Genomic DNA, 18,905 nt, shown 5'->3' with positions numbered 1-18,905 from the left:
CTGCTTAGACCTCATCACTTCTTTCTCTGAGCTCACCCACAACCCCAGAGTTGCCTCCACAATTCATAGGAACTGTAAGATGGTGACTTCCTCTAGATTCCCACAATAGTCATCTCTCTTCCACTGTAGTGAAGGAGGGATATTCCAATGATTTACTGTAGTGTGACAGATCACCCCAAAGGATTAAACAATCTATATTGCCCATGAATCTGGGGTTGACCAGATTCAGGTGGGCAGCTCTTGCTTCGGGGTCTCATGTGGTTGCAGACCGACTGGTGCTGAAGTCATCCTGAAGGCTCTGTTCATATATCTGCATATCTGCATTGGAGAGACTCACACAGCTGAGGGCTGAATACCAGAGGCTCCTCAGACATTTCTTTCTTTATAGATACATTCACAGATGATAGGTAGATAGATAGATATGATTGACAGATGGGATAGATAGATTAGATAGATAGATAGATAGATAGATGGAATAGATAGATACACATGACAGATAAATAGGTACATATGGATAGATGATAAAGAGATATAACAGGTAAATAGATGATAGATAGAATCCTATATACTTACATACAGACTTATAATACTACACTTACAAAAAATGTATTTGCATCTTCACACAAGATTACTTGGATTGAAAAAATTCTTGGCCTAAAGGAGTGAATATGGAAGTTCACATACTCAACAGGGCTTTCCAGCCCCATGGACACTCACCTACTCTGCAGAAGTCAGTCTGTCACAGGAGAGAAAACAAATCTCTAAATTAGCTAATGTTGACTTGGCATTTCCAGGTCCTGCCTATTTTTGACCCCTGAAGAGATAATCACATCTCATCCTAGCTTTTCATGCATCCTGGACACTGAACAGCCCGGACATGACCAGACAGACTGGTCGGAACTCTGGCACCAGAAAAGCAATCTTAAGGGAGGACTGGAGAAAGCCCACTGAACCCAGTGGGAAGGTTTTCCTCCTGTCACTGCAGTGCAGACCTGCCCTCAAGACCATCCATGCTTAGTTGTGATGACTCTTAGCCTTTAAAATGAAAACTGCCAGTTGTTTGACCACATACAAGTGTGTTATTTGGGAAAAAAAGAAAATTGCAATCCAGGACAAACAAGCCGTAGCAAAACTTAGGCCAAGTTTGAAGAATGAAGATGAGGTATACTTTTTTTCAGGAGAAAAGGGGAGGCTGGGAAGGGGGTTATAAACTGAAGTGCATGGAGTAACCTGGGAGTTTGAAGTGTGGTGGCTTCTCATTGGCAGAGTTCTTGTTGGGGAGAAGGGTTGCTGGGTTATAGTGACAAGGAAAGCTCTTCTTCCTGCAGCTGGGATAATAAAGTAGTGCAAGGTCAAGTCCATCTCTTCCAGTTGGGTCTGAGTGGTAGGGTGTGACATTGCCCCCTGCCAAACCTCCCCACTCCTTTTCAGTGGGGGGCACATGATTAATTTTCACATGACAAAGACACTTCTAGAATGGGGTTGTTGATATTGCTCTTTGGAAAATTCCTAAACAGCATCAGCTGACACACCACTAACTTCATAGTTAAAGCTCTCTGAAGGATGTATGTGATTACTTTCTAAAATGGCAGACTGAAGCTGGAGTTGACAAGGCTGGAGTCCAAATGTCAAAGCCAACATGGCCTCCTAAGGACTGAAGATAATACAGCCATGAAGGTAATAGCTGACATTGATTACATGCTCGCTGCGTGCTCCCTGGTCTGTGTCCTAAGTACCTCACACACACACATCATCTGATTCCATCATAACTTCAGATAGGCACTGGCATTACCCTCCTGTTTTACAGACTCTGAGGCACTAAGTACCAAGACAGTAAGGTGTTAAGTAATTAGTTCAAGGTCCCACATATGAGTGTCTTTAGAGGTGGAAGGCCCAAGCCCTGTGGGCCCAGTTATGCAAAGAGGCACCTTTGTCTCATTTACCCAAAGCCATAGATTGGTCAAGACTCAAACTGACTGAGCTGGGATTCAAACCCCAGAGACTCCAGCTTCAGAGCTTCCCATCTCCTAATTACTGTGTGATGCTGCCTCCTGTACTAAATAAGTGTACAAGTGAGACTAAGGCAAGGGAGGGGGAGAGCTGTGTAGCCCAAGGTGTTTTTGTGACCCTCTGTTCTTAAAAACAAGCACAAGCTTCCAGAAGAGTCTGTTTCAAGAACTATGTTCCTGACCAATCTCAGAGTAAATGCTGACGTGATATTTCATAATCTACTGTAATTCCTACAAAAAATTCTCCATCAAAGTCAGGGCATGGACACCGACACATTACTGCCATGTAACTGTTAGAACCCTTAATTCGCCCACTGTTCCCATAATGTCCTTTATAGCAAAGGACCTAACCCATGCATTGATTTTCCATGTCACCCCTCTTTAGTCTCTGTAGTTCAGTCTGGAACACTTCCTTAGTGTGTCTCTGGCTTTTTTTGAAAGCAAAATTCCAGCTAGTCAAGGTGAAGAACTCATTGGTTTTATTAAGCAATTCATTAATTGGTAGCATCCACCTGACAGGCAGATAGATGCTCCCAGGAGGTGTACAAGATGCAGGGTTTTAGACGAAGGAGGGTGGGGCAGGAAGTGCTTGAAAGGAAAATTGTTTCAGGACAGGACCCCTTCTCTGGTGGAAGGACCCACAGGTTTTTATCCTGCACATGACTCACTAGTGCCTGTCAGGAAGTTTCAGCCAGACTGTTAAAAGGTCACCTTCCTAGGATAGGTTGAACTCTTATTAGTCTTGGTTTACTGTGAGTTGGGGTTGGCAGGCAAGTGACTCCAATATGGGCTTGTTTCTCCTCCTCCTCCTCCTTCTCCTCTTCATCTTCCCCCTCCTCCTCCTCCTCCTTCTTCTTTTCTTCTTCTAAGTCACTTTCATGACCTTGACTTTGTTGAAGATTGCACACCAGGTACAGATTAGGAGTAGATATTCCTATTTGGGTTTGTCTGACTTTTTTTAGGATTTCTTTCAGGTTTGTCTCTTTGGCAAGAATATCCCAGAGGTGACACTGAGTTCTTCTTAATGCATCTTATCATGTGACCTGTCATCACTTCTTCCTGTTCCTGATAATGCTCACTCATTCACCAGGTCTCTGCTCTGTGACCTGCTCTTTCCTTCTGGCAACTCATGGGTGTTTGAGCGGTAGTACTTTGAAAACACATCAGTGTCCTCATCAATTGTAATCAATCCTGTATTTATTACACCTGTGGGTACTTGTGTCTTCCTATTTTATTCAATGCATCTTAATCCCTTCCTATTGTTAGCTTTCCTGATGTCTAAATTGTGCCTGACTGGTCGGTGAAGCCCCTCAGGCTGGCTCCTTATCTTGTGGACATGTCCCAATCACTGGGCAGGACAAGATGCTCCAGGCTCATCATGTGCTCCCCCAGCCTGGAATTGGCCATTTCTCTGAAAAGCCCTAGTCTTTTCAGTGGAAAATGATGCTTATAAGCCAAGATCTGGGCACAAATTGTGTTCAATGCTCTAACAGTGTTACTGTTTCTAAGAACTGTCTGTCAGACAGGTAGGAGATATGTGTTTTCATACAGGCACACACATCTATTTATCTTTATATCAATCTACTTATCATCTATCTCCCTAGAAAAGCAGGATTTTTCACTGATACATTCAGTTCCAATCTCTGAATACATAATCTCATTCTGGTTTTCTCCCTTTCCATCAGTGACTCTCCTCTCCAACAGTAAGAAACCTGGCTTCTATTTATCCTTAATATATTTACTCCCTTAATCAATTCCCCTTTATGTAACTAATAGCCATTCCATCCCTAACACTCACGGATACCCCCCTCATATTACTTGGGTTGTCCACACCATATTTAGGCTCTGGCTTTGGACTAGGCTATCCCTCTGTGTGGACACCCTTCTCACTGAGCTTGGGCTTCCACACTCATGGAAGGCTGCTTCTTCATGTGGACACCCTCCCTATGCTATTCTGTCTCTGTCTTGGAGTCACTGTGCCTCCATTCTCTGTCCCTGATGCCCAATGTGTGGCTGCCAATCTGGCTGTTCTTCACCTATTGTCTTTAGGACTGAGTTATCCAGGAAGGACAGGCAATGGAAGAGAAGAGAGAGGAGGGAGGGGCTACTGGGTGGCTCAGTCAGTTAAGCATCCAGCTCCTGATTTTGGCTCAGGTCATGATCTCATGGTTTGTGAGATCAATCCGCGTGTCAGGCTCTGAACTGACAGCTTGGAGCCTGATTGGGATTCTCTTTCTCTCTCTCTCTCTCTCTCTCTCTCTCTCTCTCTCTCTCTCTCCCTCCCCTGTGCATACATTCTCTCTCTCTCAATATAAATAAATTACCTTAAAAAAAAAAAAAGAGAGTGGAGAAGGGAAAGAAGGGTGGGGTGTGGAGGGAAGGAAAAGCAGAATCCTGTGTAGTTTCTGATACCAACTGAAATGGACAAATAATTTTAGCTTTTCTGTCCAATCAACTAACCAATCAACCATCTCTTGTTCAATGTTCATTGTGTCAGGACATTTGAGAACTGAGGCTGGAACATGAAGAGAAAATATGTTCCCTGTCTAACAGAACATCAGGGCAGATGAGATAAAAACATTAAAATAAAACTAATAATAATACTAATTACCTCAACTGAATGCTCTAAAAAAAATGTGCTCTAAAAACAGTAGAACTAAATTATGAATATACTTTCAATATACTTTATGAGCAGTGGGTAAAGTCACAGTGGATCAATTGACTCTCACCTATCTTAACATATTATGTTGGAGTTCTAAACAATCCCACCCACTCAGTGATTGTGATGGTGAAAAACATTCAGTCACTGGCTCTTACGCATCAGTTGTACAATTCCCTCTGTATGTGCAAGAAGGTATCAGTTAATACTTTTGTAAAGAGATGTTTATTGACATGATCAGTGTCATACTTAATATAGAATACTGAAAATGAGACATGTGATATGTCACTAAACAACTACTACAAAAATTCTTGTTTCATGAAAGTTTGTTGATAAAATTGTTGAGAAATTTTTATTATTGATCAGTGATTAGGGCAGTAGATGGTATAACTGGGGGTGGTCTATGGGAGCCAGATAGGCTGAGTTTACATGTCTGGCACTTATTAGTCACCTCCTTTACTCTCCACAAGATATAATGCTCCACACAGAGACTGAGAAAGCTATGGAATCTCTAGTCATCCAACACAGGTACTTCATGAAGCCCATCTTCATTTCTGAGTTGTAGTCACAAAGTAAATGGAGGCCTCTGGTATTCTGGGACACAGGTTCTTGAAGAACAAAGGGGAAGTCCTTAGGGAAAGTCAAGCTCCATTCACACTCCCATCTCTCAGCTCAACCTTGAGAACAATGGGTTTTTCTGGTTGAATAATACTTAGAGCATTTAATTTCAGTGGGATCTGCAAAAGTTAAAAATCATATGAAAACCAACAAATGAAGCCCTACTGACAATAGAAGCAAAGCAGGCAAGATACATGAAGGAGAGTAAGAGTTTAAACATATAAATACTACTTTTATATTAATATATCTCATATTCCTTAAACTTTGTAAGCTGTCAAGACCAGAGTATGGAAACATTCATCTATCATTCACTCAAAAGAATATCTATTGAGTGTCTACTCTGTACCAGGCTGGACACAAACTCATGTTGTTTTGTGTTCTTTTTTGATTTAAATTTTAAGTAAAAGGATGAGCATTTAAAACTTAAAACAGGTTCTTAGCCATTATGGCAACCATTTGAAAAGTGATACAGTTAATTTTGTGTATGTTGAGTTTGCAAGATCATCTTCGATGGATATTACACATTTTATTGTATGGCCATCCTCAATGCTAAATATCCTATCACTTCTCCCAGTAGGAATATCCATTCATGATGGCCCCATTGCCTATAAATGGAGCAAAGCTTGACTGGGGCAGGGCTCATGGAATGTGGTGCCAAGTAGCCAGGATGGTCTGGACCATGGGAGTCCTTCACATCTGGCAGACTTGCTTCCCACCATTGATTCTCAACCTCGCTTGCACATGAGAATCAATGAGGGCACTTTTAAAGCCCACTCTGGGTGAATTACGTTAGAATTTCTGATTTGGCCTGGGCATCAGGATTGTGAAAAGAACCTACTGATTGCAATGTACAAGGAGGGGTTGTGAACCACAGTCACGAGAGCATCTGTAAGTTGTGGTAGAGAACAGCATCATTCAAAAGTCATGTTGTGTTCATCACTGCACATCATTACTGTGCACTACATGTTCCCTTCTTTCAGTGGACTTGAAAGAAGTTTAAAACATCGCTCGATTTTCCCTGAGATCAGGAACACGACAGGGATGTCCACTCTCAGCGCTGTTGTTGAACATAGTGTTGGAAGTGCTAGCATCAGCAATCAGACAACAAAAGGAAATGAAAGGCATCAAAATTGGCAAAGATGAAGTCAAGCTTTCACTTTTTGCAGATGACATGATATTATACATGGAAAATCCGATAGACTCCACCAAAAGTCTGCTAGAACTGATACATGAATTCAGCAAAGTTGCAGGATACAAAAATCAATGTACAGAAATCAGTTGCATTCTTATACACTAACAATGAAGCAACAGAAGACAAATAAAGAAACTGATCCCATTCACAATTGCACCAAGAAGCATAAAATACCTAGGAATAAACCTGACCAAAGATGTAAAAGATCTGTATGCTGAAAACTATAAAAAGCTTATGAAGGAAATTGAAGAGGATACAAGGAAATGGAAAAACATTCCGTGCTCATGGATTGGAAGAATAAATATTGTCAAAATGTCAACACTACCCAAAGCTATCTACACATTCAATGCAATCCCAATCAAAATTGCACCAGCATTCTTCTCGAAGCTAGAACAAGCAATCCTAAAATTCATATGGAACCACATAAGGCCCCGAATAGCTAAAGGAATTTTGAAGAAGAAGACCAAAGCAGGAGGCATCACAATCCCAGACTTTAGCCTCTACTACAAAGCTGTCATCATCAAGACAGCATGGTATTGGCACAAAAACAGACACATAGACAAATGGAATAGAATAGAAACCCCAGAACTAGACCCACAAACGTATGGCCAACTCATCTTTGACAAAGCAGGAAAGAATATCCAATGGAAAAAAGACAGTCTCTTTACCAAATGGTGCTGGGAGAACTGGACAGCAACATGCAGAAGATTGAAACTAGACCACTTTCTTACACCATTCACAAAAATAAACTCAAAATGGATAAAGGACCTGAATGTGAGACAGGAAACCATCAAAACCCTAAAGGAGAAAGCAGGAAAAGACCTCTCTGACCTCTGTCGTAGCAATTTCTTACTTGACACATCCCCAAAGGCAAGTGAATTAAAAGCAAAAATGAACTACTGGGACCTTATGAAGATAAAAAGCTTCTGCACAGCAAAGGAAACAACCAATAAAACTAAAAGGCAACCAACAGAATGGGAAAAGATATTTGCAAATGACATATCAGACAAAGGACTAGTATCCAAAATCTATAAAGAGCTCACCAAACTCCACACCCGAAAAACAAATAACCCACTAAAGAAATGGGCAGAAAACATGAATAGACACTTCTCTAAAGAAGACATCCGGATGGCCAACAGGCACATGAAAAGATGCTCAACGTCGCTCCTCATCAGGGAAATACAAAGCAAAACCACACTCAGATATCACCTCACGCCAGTCAGAGTGGCCAAAATGAACAAATCAGGAGACTATAGATGCTGGCGAGGATGTGGAGAAATGGGAACTCTCTTGCACTGTTGGTGGGAATGCAAATTGGTGCAGCCACTCTGGAAAACAGTGTGGAGGTTCCTCAAAAAATTAAAAATAGACCTACCCTATGACCCAGCAATAACACTGCTAGGAATTTACCCAAGGGATACTGGAGTACTGATGCATAGGGGCCCTTGTACCCCAATGTTTATAGCAGCACTCTCAACAATAGCCAAATTGTGGAAAGAGCCTAAATGTCCATCAACTGATGAATGGATAAAGAAATTGTGGTTTATACACACAATGGAATACTACGTGGCAACGAGAAAGAATGAAATATGGCCCTTTGTAGCAACGTGGATGGAACTGGAGAGTGTGATGCTAAGTGAAATAAGCCATACAGAGAAAGACAGATACCATATGTTTTCACTCTTATGTGGGTCCTGAGAAACTTAACAGAAACCCATGGGGGAGGGGAAGGAAAAAAAAAAGAGGTTAGAGTGGGAGAGAGCCAAAGCATAAGAGACTCTTAAAAACTGAGAACAAACTGAGGGTTGATGGGGGGTGGGAGGGAGGGGAGGGTGGGTGATGGGTAGTGAGGAGGGCACCTTTTGGGATGAGCACTGGGTGTTGTATGGAAACCAATCTGACAATAAATTTCATATATTGAAAAAAAAAGAAAAAAAATAAAGATTTATTCACCAAAAAATAAAAATAAAAAAATAAATAAAACATTGCTCAAGTTCTGGGTATTATGCTAAGCAAAATTAGTCACAGAAAGGCAAATATCATATGACTTCATTCATATGTGGAATTTAAGATACAAAACAGATTAACATAAGGTAAGGGAAGCAAAAATAATATAAAAACAGGGAAGGGGACAAAACGTGAGAGATTCTTAAATATAGAGAACAAACTGAGAATTCCTGGAGGGGTTGTGGGTGGGGGGATGGGCTAAATGGGTAAGGGACATTAAGGAAGACACTTGTTGGGATAAGCACTGGGGGGTGGGGGGCGTGTACATAAAGGGTAAATCACTGGATTCTACTCCTGAAATCATTATTGCACTATATGCTAACTAACTTGGATGTAAATTTTAAAATAAATAAATAATAAAAAATAAAATAGCGCAAAAAAAACCACATTGCTCAAGTCAAAGGTCTGTGCATAATCATATCACACTAACTGCACTGACTCTAGATGGCCCTTATGTTTGAGTGTTAATAACCCATAGACGTGGCACTCAGAGCTGAAGGAAACTTAAAAGTCACAGATGAATCCAAATAGAGATGACCAACAGAACAAATTAGGGACAAAGGAGCCTATACACACACACACACACACACACACACACACACACACGTGTACGCGTGTGCACGCACACACATCCTTTCTGTATCTCTTAGTTTAAAAAAAACCAGTAAAACATTCTTTATGCAGAAAGTTCTCTGTCTGACCTGTGTTTCTTTACAAGGCTTGAAGGAGAAGTTCTGCAGGAGTTTGACAAGGGCAAGTTTCATGTTCATAATCGCGAACCTCATGCCAATGCAGTTTCGGGGTCCAGTTCCAAAAGGTAGGTATATATAAGGATTTATACTATCCTTGTTCTTCTTGCTGAACCTGGTTCCACAAATCAAGTTGGAAACAAGTTAGTGAAACATTAAAACCACAAGAGCCACATGTGTGGGGTTCTCAACCGGGACTACACAGGACACTCTTGGGGGCTGGTCACTGAAATCCTGCCATGCTTATTCTGCGGTGACAACTGTAAGCTACAGATTCTCTGCATTCCCCTTACCCTGTGGGAGTGGTCAGTCTTATTGAGGAGATGAGATGAATGTTGTTAAAAGGAAGGGTTATCTTAAACACTAGAATTACAGTCAGGGTGGGGAGATGTTCACACCCTGAAAGGCAAGCAGGAAATGAGCCTGACTGAAGAAAAGGTAGATTCCTACCTCCATTGACTTACTGTGGTCAAATGCTCAAGAAGGAAGCAGAAGAAATGTCTCCCGTGATTTACATTGTGATTTTTCTCTTCTCTTCCCTCCCCTCCCCACTAGGATCCCCCCAGCCACTTCGACAGAACAGCCTGTCAGAAGATTTACATGAGCACACGCTGCTGCTCACTATAATCACACTGACAGATATGTGTAATCACTGAATTCTTCTCTGTCTGTTACATGAGGCTTCCTATTAAGGAAAAATATAGATTTGCAGAAAGTGATAATGACATCATCAGTAGATATTTTTTAAAAGTGTTCAAAATATGGACAAAATATTTGGGGCTCAGTCAGTTAACCGTTCAACTCTTGATTTTGGCTCAAGTTATGATCTCAGGGTTCATGAGTTCGAGCCCCACATCAGGTTTTCTGCTGACCGTGCAGACTTGCTTGGGATTCTCTTTCTCTCCCTATGCCCCCCTCCTGCTCTCTTTCTCAAAAATAAACAAGCATTTTTAAAAAAATGGACAACGTTCTGGAATGAGATGGTGTGTCTTACAGAGATATGGGCATAAGATGAGGAATTGTTATGGCCTGTGGATGGGGCAGCTGATACAGGTTAGTGGTGTTGGACAGATGATGGGCACACATAAATGCATTAAGAGTATTTCATAGACATGCATCTACAAAATATGCTTGTGCGTGTGTCAAAAATTCTCCATAATAGACATTTTAATATGTGGACTTGGTGCTGCCTGGCATAGTCCTCGACACACAGAGGTAAGCACTTCCTCTCATTGCTGAATGAATCACAGAGAAGAACCAGGAGTCTGTTTTCTGTTTCAGAAAATACAGCACTGGGGACTTCTGAGCTTGTGGGAACCACCAGTTCTCTTGGTCCAGAAAACAGACAACTTGGTTGATTCTGACTTCTTTCAGCAAGTAGTATGTATAGACACAATGCTAGCACTAGAACACCATACAACAAGACAAGGACCCTGCCATCAGGGAGCTTAGAGTCAGAGCTAAAAGTCTAGATACCGACAAATGTACTCCAAATTTTTTCTCACCAATACAATAAACAGGAAAGCAGCAGCTCTTTACAGAATTCAAGCTGTGCCCAAAGCCAGACTATGCTCTGGATTCCCAGAGAGAAAGTTCAAGACCCTTCAAGAAGGATGTCTCAGATAGCTATAGAGCAGATGACTTTGCTTTGGACTAACCCCAGATACCAAGAGAGGCACAGGACTGCAGCCACAGAAATCACAGGATTTGTGTACGCCCCCATGCTCATGAGGTTGCTCCTCCTGCCAGGGATGAGGACTCTCAGCTCCACAGCCTCTCCTTTCCCACTAGGGCTAGTGGAAATGGTGGCCAAGGTTTATAAACATGGAATGTAAGGATATGGGGAGTAAATGTAAGGATGTGGGGAGGACAGAAAAACTTAAAGAAAAAAGTCCCATTTTCTTAAATAAGATATTGGTTAAATAAATTATGATATATGCATATAATCATAAACACAAATCACATAGAATTTACTGATTATAGTTTACTGTTACATTAAGTAATCAAAAAATATAATGCCATTCTAACTTTAAGTAATCTATATATGCATGGAAAATGTCCACAAAGATGTAACATATCATTATTAATAATCTTGACATACTGTACTGATGATGACATTAAGTTTCTTTTTCTCTCAACTACAATCTGTAAAATTTTGACAACAATAATCATTTTATAATTAGAAAAATACTTCTAAATATAAAAAGATATAGAAATAAACAACTGAACAATCAGATATTTGTCATCTATACAAAGAAATATCATAATATCTTCCTATATGAGGGTGGGATCTTTTTTTCAGGGTTCCCCATACCTTTCAGGACAGAATTCCTCAGGCTCTGGCCAGAGATCCAGGTCCCGGTGAAGAATAAAGGTTGGCACCATCACCAATGTCCCTTTGGGAATGAACACACCACTGATTTCCACATCTCTCTTACAGACCCTCTCAAGTCTACCAGCGATTGGATATAATCTGACAGCTTCATTCAACACCATGTCAAGATACTCCATCTGTACAATGGCATCATAAGTGGGAGGTGCCTAGAAGGAAAGAAACAGATTTTGATAAATTGAGATTTGGAATCAACATTCAACTCAGTCTATGCAATACTACTGAACTGTTAGGAATCCCTAAGAAACATGTATTTTGGTAAAGACTATTTATGAGCATTTCAATGTCTACCATGTCCTTTGACCTGCTCAATGGCCCCTGATATGTATACAACAGTAATGACTAGGGGAGAACATTGGGACATTCCCCTAAACAGGACTTGTTCCTAAACAGGAAATCCTTCCCATAGCTATGTGTGGTTTTTTCCCTCATGTGAACAAAGGTGACTGATATATGATGACCCTTACTCTTAAGTGAAAAATGTTGAAGTCACTCTTTCTTTCAAAATAAGGTGACACATCTGTACCAAGGAAGGAGAATATGCAACAGAAAAAAATACCCTAGCCACATAAACTTTTCTACTGGAAATATCCTGCTTCCTAGTTCTTCAAATATATATACAATATGTGGAGAGAGACACTATATTATATAAAAACCATAAATAATTTGGGGAGACACCAGTTCCTTTCAACCCAAAATGGCAAGAGGTAGGTAGGATTGGATGCTACCAATTGTTGACAAACAACTTCAGTTGTAGGGACCGTTGTAAAGGGGATAAGAACCCTACTCTCAGCCCCATTCTCTGCCACTATAAGGGTCTTCTAATTGTCCCTTCAGGATTTCACTATTCACCAAATAAGCCACTCCAGCCCCAGAGGCCAGGTCTCTTCACAAAGAGGGAATTCCAGCTTGGGAAGAGATCTGAGACAGCATGGGCAATATGTACCTATCTCTTGGTGTTATATTTAAGAGCCAACATTGGAGAGACTAAGAGTTCAATCAGAACCCAGGCACCCTGGCTCCTAGCCTGGCTTCTTTAACACTAGTGATACTGTAAGAAAGTTATGTTGTCTCTCCATAGCTAAGTTTCCTGCCTTGTGACATGGAGATAATTTGAGATGACACTTCTTAGGGCATGTAGTAGAGACACTCACTACTTATCCAATATCCATGTAGACCCCCATATTTCCCAGCCTATGTGAACCTATGGGAAACAACTTGCAAATGGACTGTGAACTGAGGAGATGTATGTCAGTTCAGGGCCAAACATTTGAAAAGCAGGTATACAACTCTAGTTCCTGTTCCACAGCCAACATGAAGTTCCAACTAATACAGGTATTAAAAGTGGAGCCTCGATGCCCTGTATTCCCAAGTACCTATATGGAGCAGAGACTCACTCCCATCCTCTACTAAGACCTATGTTGGATATGGGAATGTGAGTTAGAAGTGAACCTTTGCTATGAAAACCCACTAGATTAGAGGGCTAATCTGTCACTGAGGCATATCCAAGCCCATCCTTATTCCCTTTGCAGGTATGACCCGCTCACCTTATCGGGGAAAGTTGCATCAATCTCCTCCTGCAGTTTCTGCTGGATATCAGGGTGAGTGGCCAATTCATACACAAGGAAGGAAAGAGAAGTGCTGGTGGGCTCATAGCCAGCAAAAATAAATATAATAGATTGGGCCACAAGCTCTAGATCAGACAGACCTAAAAGGAGAGGAAATGCATTTTAGCTACACCAGGCAAATGTAAAACATCATAGTAGATGATGAGAAATCCATCTGAAACTCTCAAACCCCTCAGGAGTAAAATATAAAAGCAATTTGGAATCAAACTCTGAAGGGTTTCCACCCTAATGTCTATCTTCCAGAGCCAGAAAGAGCCATAAGTTATCTTGATCTGTTTATTCCCAAGGTATATACTATTCTTAGCCTTCTGTTTCTGATTATGCCACCCTCCCCACCACCACAGGTGGGTAGTTTCATAAGATGACATTTCTGTCTAATGTACACAGTGTTATCAGTTTGTTCACTGGAGAATCATAAAAGTACTTCAGCCATAAGTAACATGAGATAGCACTGTTCCCCATGAAAATTTAAATTCTTCCAGCTAAAATACAATGTAAATTTTTTTGGGAGAGTTTGCAATGCTAAGGCTAGTCAGGAAAATTAAATGATCTTTCATCTTAACATACTAGTGAAGACTTAAGAGAACAATGTTGGGGTACAGATAAACTTGCTACTCAAAGTGTGGTCCATGGACCAGCAGCAGTTGCAGCATCTGGGAGCTTATTATAAATATAGAATCTCAAACCTCACCCTAGAACTGTCAAATCAACATTTGAGCTTCACAAGATGTGGGGAGTTTTGCACACAACCTAGATTGAGAAGCCTGGATTACAACTTTGAGAGGTCTCAGCTAATAGAAGACCTGGGGTACATTCTTCAAGTGGATGATCTCAGATATATACAGAAACTACAACACAGACAAAAAGCTAGAAGAGTTGTGTCTGATGCTAGCCTAATCAACCACATTAAAACAGCAAGAGAAACAATGATCGATAGAAGGACAATGGCTAGCATGAAATATAAACAGAATCCAGTAAGTGGAATTAGCAATGCTTATTCACTCATGGCCTGATTGTAACCTTCCTGAGAAAATGGTCCCACTCTGAATATATGTTGGCCTCCCTTTTGATTTTCTCCTGGCAGAAACTCAGCATGGTCAGGCTTTAATTTCTTTGATCAGCACTGTGTTAAGACCATTAGATACTTAGAGCACTGAAATTAACATGGTACCTGCCACAAATAGATAACTCACAACTAAGAGCAATACAAAACGAGTATAAGAAAGGTCTACAGAGTTCTGATTTCCCAGTCATACTTTCTATGATGCTACTGTGGATAAATTCAACTATCAAATTCTTCCCCTCAATTACCATGAACCCCATGATAATCAAAGTTTAGAGTTGTGCTTTCAAATACAATAGCTACTTGCCAGATGTGACTATTTATACTTAAATCTTAATTAACTAAATTAAATACAATATAAAATTCAGTTCTTCAGTGACTCTAGCCACATGTCAAGTTCTCAATAACCACATGTGTATAGTAGTTCTGTACTGAACTGGGAATATATAGAATATTTCCTTCATCACAAAAAGCAGTAGGACTAGATAGATAGACAGACATAATATAATATAATATAATATAATATAATATAATATAATATATATATATATTTGTACACACACACACATATATATATTAGATAGATGATAGATAGATGGTAGATATAGATATAGGATATATTTTTTTTGTGGTATGATGGAATAAACCATCATTTTTCTCCAAAATCTATGGCTAAATATTCAAGAATTTTGTGAGATTTTTGTCAAACCAGAGATAGCTTGAAATTAAACACAATGGGAATATTTCTGTCATAGAAACAACTACAAATCAAGACTCCTTTTTTCTTTCAGATATATAGAACATAATTACATCAATGGCTATGGATAGATATAGACATACTTACATTTAACACTCCTGTATAAATATATTTCATGTTCTTATCTTGGTCTTCTGAGAGAAAATAGAAGCAAAGAAACCCTAGTAGCAATGAACACTCCTAGACCCCAGATTTGTATTTCTAAATACCATTTCTCACTAATAGGAAACAGATTCATGGGGAAATCGCTGATTCCAACACTCATAAGGGGAAACAAAAGATAAACCTGGAATGTCTCACACCAGAATGCAAGGAAATTCTCAGAAAATGATATGGGAAAAGGATACAGAATACTGTAAAGGTGAATAGACATCATTATACATTTGTTAAAACCTATAGAATGGACAACACCAAGAGTGAACTGTAATGTAAGCCAAGGATTTGGGGTGGCAATAATGTGTCATTGTAGGGACATTGATTATAATAAATATATACACACAATAAATAATATATACACACACCACATTGTGAGCGATTTTGATAATGTGGGATGCTGTCTGTAGGTAGAGCACAGGAATATGGGAAATCTCTGTGTTTTTCACTCAATTTTAGTGAACCTAAAACTGCTATAAAAAATAAACTCTATTGAAAGCCTTAAAAAGAAGAAAGAATAAAAATAATACACAGAAGCCCACTTGAAAGGCCTTCCAGATGACAAATGTGAGAGAATTGAGGATCTAAATTAAAATGATGTAAGAGATTTAGTTATATATGAGATCATACTGACATATATAAATAAATTAATTCATGAGAGATTAATAGCTCCCTAACAATGGAACATTAACTCATAAATATAGAAGAAAGGTTGTATTTAGAAATTCACCATCCTGAAACCATCATAGTATTAATGGTTTCAGTCAAATGCCATCCATGGATACGATAGGTAATAAGTTAAACTTTGAAAAAAAAACCCACAGTATTTACACAGTTGCAAAGTCTTCCTGCACCAGTTATTTATTAATTATGAAGGGGAAAATAAAACTTTACAAGTATATTATGCCAGTGAACACAACTTTAACCAGGTGTCCTAAGTGAAGGTCACCAACAATGGGGCCATGTGCCTCCTTGGTGTGATGAAGCCTTGATGTGAATTTCCAGACAGAGGTTCTGATTCAGTGGGTCTGGAGTAAGCCACAGGATTCACATTGGAAACAAGCTCCCCTGTGGCAGACAACTGACTGCTTAGTCTATCATTGCCAACAGGCTCTGAACAAACCTGAGGCTGTGGGCTTCTGAAAACAGTGCTTCTGCTCCGTTTCTATCTAAACATGTGTTGTTCTTCAATTTGCAGAATTCCACTTGCTAAAAACCTTCCTGCACATCTCAGAACCAACCCTGCCTCTGGGTCTCCCATCACTGGTTCTCTGAAACTCTCCTTGCTTACCTTTATGGGTGTCTGTTTCTTTGGAATTCTGGGAGTTAATCATCAGCTGGAGCAAATCCACTCGGTGCTGGAAGCAGAAAGAGAAGTTTCAATGACAAAAAGTCACTTGTGAAGTCAGAATTAAGTCAGGGGTTTAGGACTTAACTTCTTTCCTGAGAATATGGCCCCTTTATGCACAAAGGTCTCACTAGTTTTGTCAGAGTCATCACTAAACAAAAACATCCAGCTACAAACTTGGAGAACAGGATGCTTACCTGACAGGAATCCAGCTACTGTGTCTCACTGCTTTTCTGCCTTCAGCCTTTCTGGCTTTTGACTACAGCTTCCTGGCCAAAGAATTGCCTGCTCCCTCTCTTGCCATGCCTGCTTGCTCCAGAGAAAGTCCATGATTCCAGTCCTTTTTAACTCTGGCCTTAATTCTTAGTGAATGGTCACAAAGATCAATCCCCTGACCCCTGCAGTGTCAATGAGCAGCTGTGTGTCAGCATCTTCCAGTGCCCCACCCTCTCAGAACTCTGCACAATCTTCAGTGACATCCTGGGGTACCCAGCCCTGTTTCCCTGTGCAGCACACATTCTTTTCTGGCCACCAGACCTCATGAGGCAAAACTGGCTTAGCCATCTTGCAGCCTTAGTGCCCAGAGAAGACTCCTGCCCACTCCAGACAATGGCAAGCTCAAGTTTAACACAGACTATACTCCACCAAGTGCCTAACAGGACATTCCACTAGAGAATGTGTAAAACAAGAGGCTTAGAATTGAAGGCATTCTTTGCCAACGTAAGATCTGGAAAAATTACAATACAGAAAATTATTTTTACACAGTAATTTTTATGCTTCGACAATTTATTGAAGTGAAGTGGTAGTTTTTCTCTCACCAAATTTTGTGCAGTGACATACTAGTTGCCATGCTTATTATTAAATTTTAAACATTCTTTCTCTGACTCATTTTCTTGTCTCCTTCCTTAACTTCCACCTTTTTAATTCTAAAATGTTAGAACTCTCCTGCTCTAAACCCTACAGTGCTCTACCTACCATAAAAACATACATAGAAGTACACACATGAGATGTACACAACTCAATAAAAGATCAAAAGTGAACATCCACATGTAACCACCACTGGATTTACCTTTTGTTTATCTTTGAGGCGACTTTCCTTCATCCTTTTTACAGATTTTGTGAAAAAATCAGTAACTTTTTTTGGAAACATCCAGATATTTAATAGTTCAAAAATTGGGGCAAGGAATGGGAAGAGTACTGTAAGGAAAAAGAACAATGGAAAGCACAGTGAAAATGCAAAATTTACCTGGAGCAATTATAATTTGCTCTTCTAATCAGAGGAGTAAAAGACACCAGGAGTCATTGAAACCAGGAGTCATTCCCTTATGGCCTTTATTGGAAATTTCAAACCAATGGCTGATCCAGGGCAAGTCACACATGAGGACCACCACTACAGCAGTGAGATCACTGTCTACTTCCACAGGTTTGGAGTGACCAAAGCAACAGAATTACATCCCTGGATATCTTAGCTTTTATTTTTAGACTAGAACCTCTTTGTATAAACCAGACCATAATATGCTACTTTAATTAATCATGATGTACCTGCCTCCTTAGCGCAGTAGGCAGCACATCAGTCTCATAATTAATCATGATGTTTAAGAAACTGTTGTCAGGATGCAAATAATACACAGTATGCCCTTCAACCACAATGAAATAAAATTAGAAATTGAGAACATAAACAACATTGGGAAACCCACAAATAAAATATATGGAAATTAAACATTACACTCTTATATAACCAATTGTTCAAAGAAGAAATCAAAAAGGCAATTAAGAATTACTTGGAGGGGGTGCCTGGGTAGCTCAGTAGTTTAAGTGTTGGCTTCAGTTCAGGTCATAATCTCATAGTTAATGAGTTCGAACCAGCATCAGGCTCTGTGCTGACAGCTCAGAGCCTGGAACCTGCTTTGGATTCTGTGTCTCCCTCTCTCTCTGCCCCTCCCCCACTTGCATTCTGTCTCTATGTCTCTCAAAAAATAAATAAATAAACATTAATTTTTTTAATTAAAAAAAAAAGGATTACTTGGAGACTGATAAAAATAAAGACATGAAATACCAACTCTTGGATGTAGCAAAAGCAGTGACCAGGAAGAAATTTATCACTATAAATGTCTACATTTAAAAAGAACCAAGATCCAGAAGATGGCATAACAGCATGGAAGGTGTTTTTTGCATCTTGTGTCCATAAAATACAGCCAGACAACACTAAACCATCCTGCAAACCTAGAAAACTGATTTGAGGATTAACACAACAATCTGTACAACCTGAACCACAGAACTCAGCAGATATGCAGCGTGGAGAGGTGAACTGGTGGAGAGAGAAGTCACAG

At 40.0% G+C, this 18,905-nt stretch overlaps 1 protein-coding gene across 1 annotated transcript in view; it reads right to left on the bottom strand.

Moving 5' to 3' along the window:
- Positions 1–4,874: 4,874 nt before the first annotated feature.
- LOC123589194 (cytochrome P450 3A12-like) overlaps positions 4,875–18,905 on the bottom strand; it is a 35,868-nt gene continuing 21,837 nt past the window's right edge. Inside the window, exons 8-13 of the mRNA XM_045460943.1 lie at positions 17,645–17,772; positions 16,519–16,585; positions 13,174–13,334; positions 11,549–11,775; positions 9,187–9,349; positions 4,875–5,405 (exon numbers count right to left, since the gene is read on the bottom strand). Coding sequence (XP_045316899.1) covers positions 5,310–5,405; positions 9,187–9,349; positions 11,549–11,775; positions 13,174–13,334; positions 16,519–16,585; positions 17,645–17,772 — 842 coding nt within the window. The 3' untranslated portion in view covers positions 4,875–5,309. The remainder of the gene's footprint in view (positions 5,406–9,186; positions 9,350–11,548; positions 11,776–13,173; positions 13,335–16,518; positions 16,586–17,644; positions 17,773–18,905) is intronic.

The sequence above is a fragment of the Leopardus geoffroyi genome, chromosome E3 (assembly GCF_018350155.1).
Source record: "Leopardus geoffroyi isolate Oge1 chromosome E3, O.geoffroyi_Oge1_pat1.0, whole genome shotgun sequence".
Lineage (NCBI taxonomy): Eukaryota > Metazoa > Chordata > Mammalia > Carnivora > Felidae > Leopardus > Leopardus geoffroyi.
The sequence above is the reverse complement of the archived record's forward strand: the minus strand, read 5'-3'. Positions and strand labels throughout refer to the sequence as shown.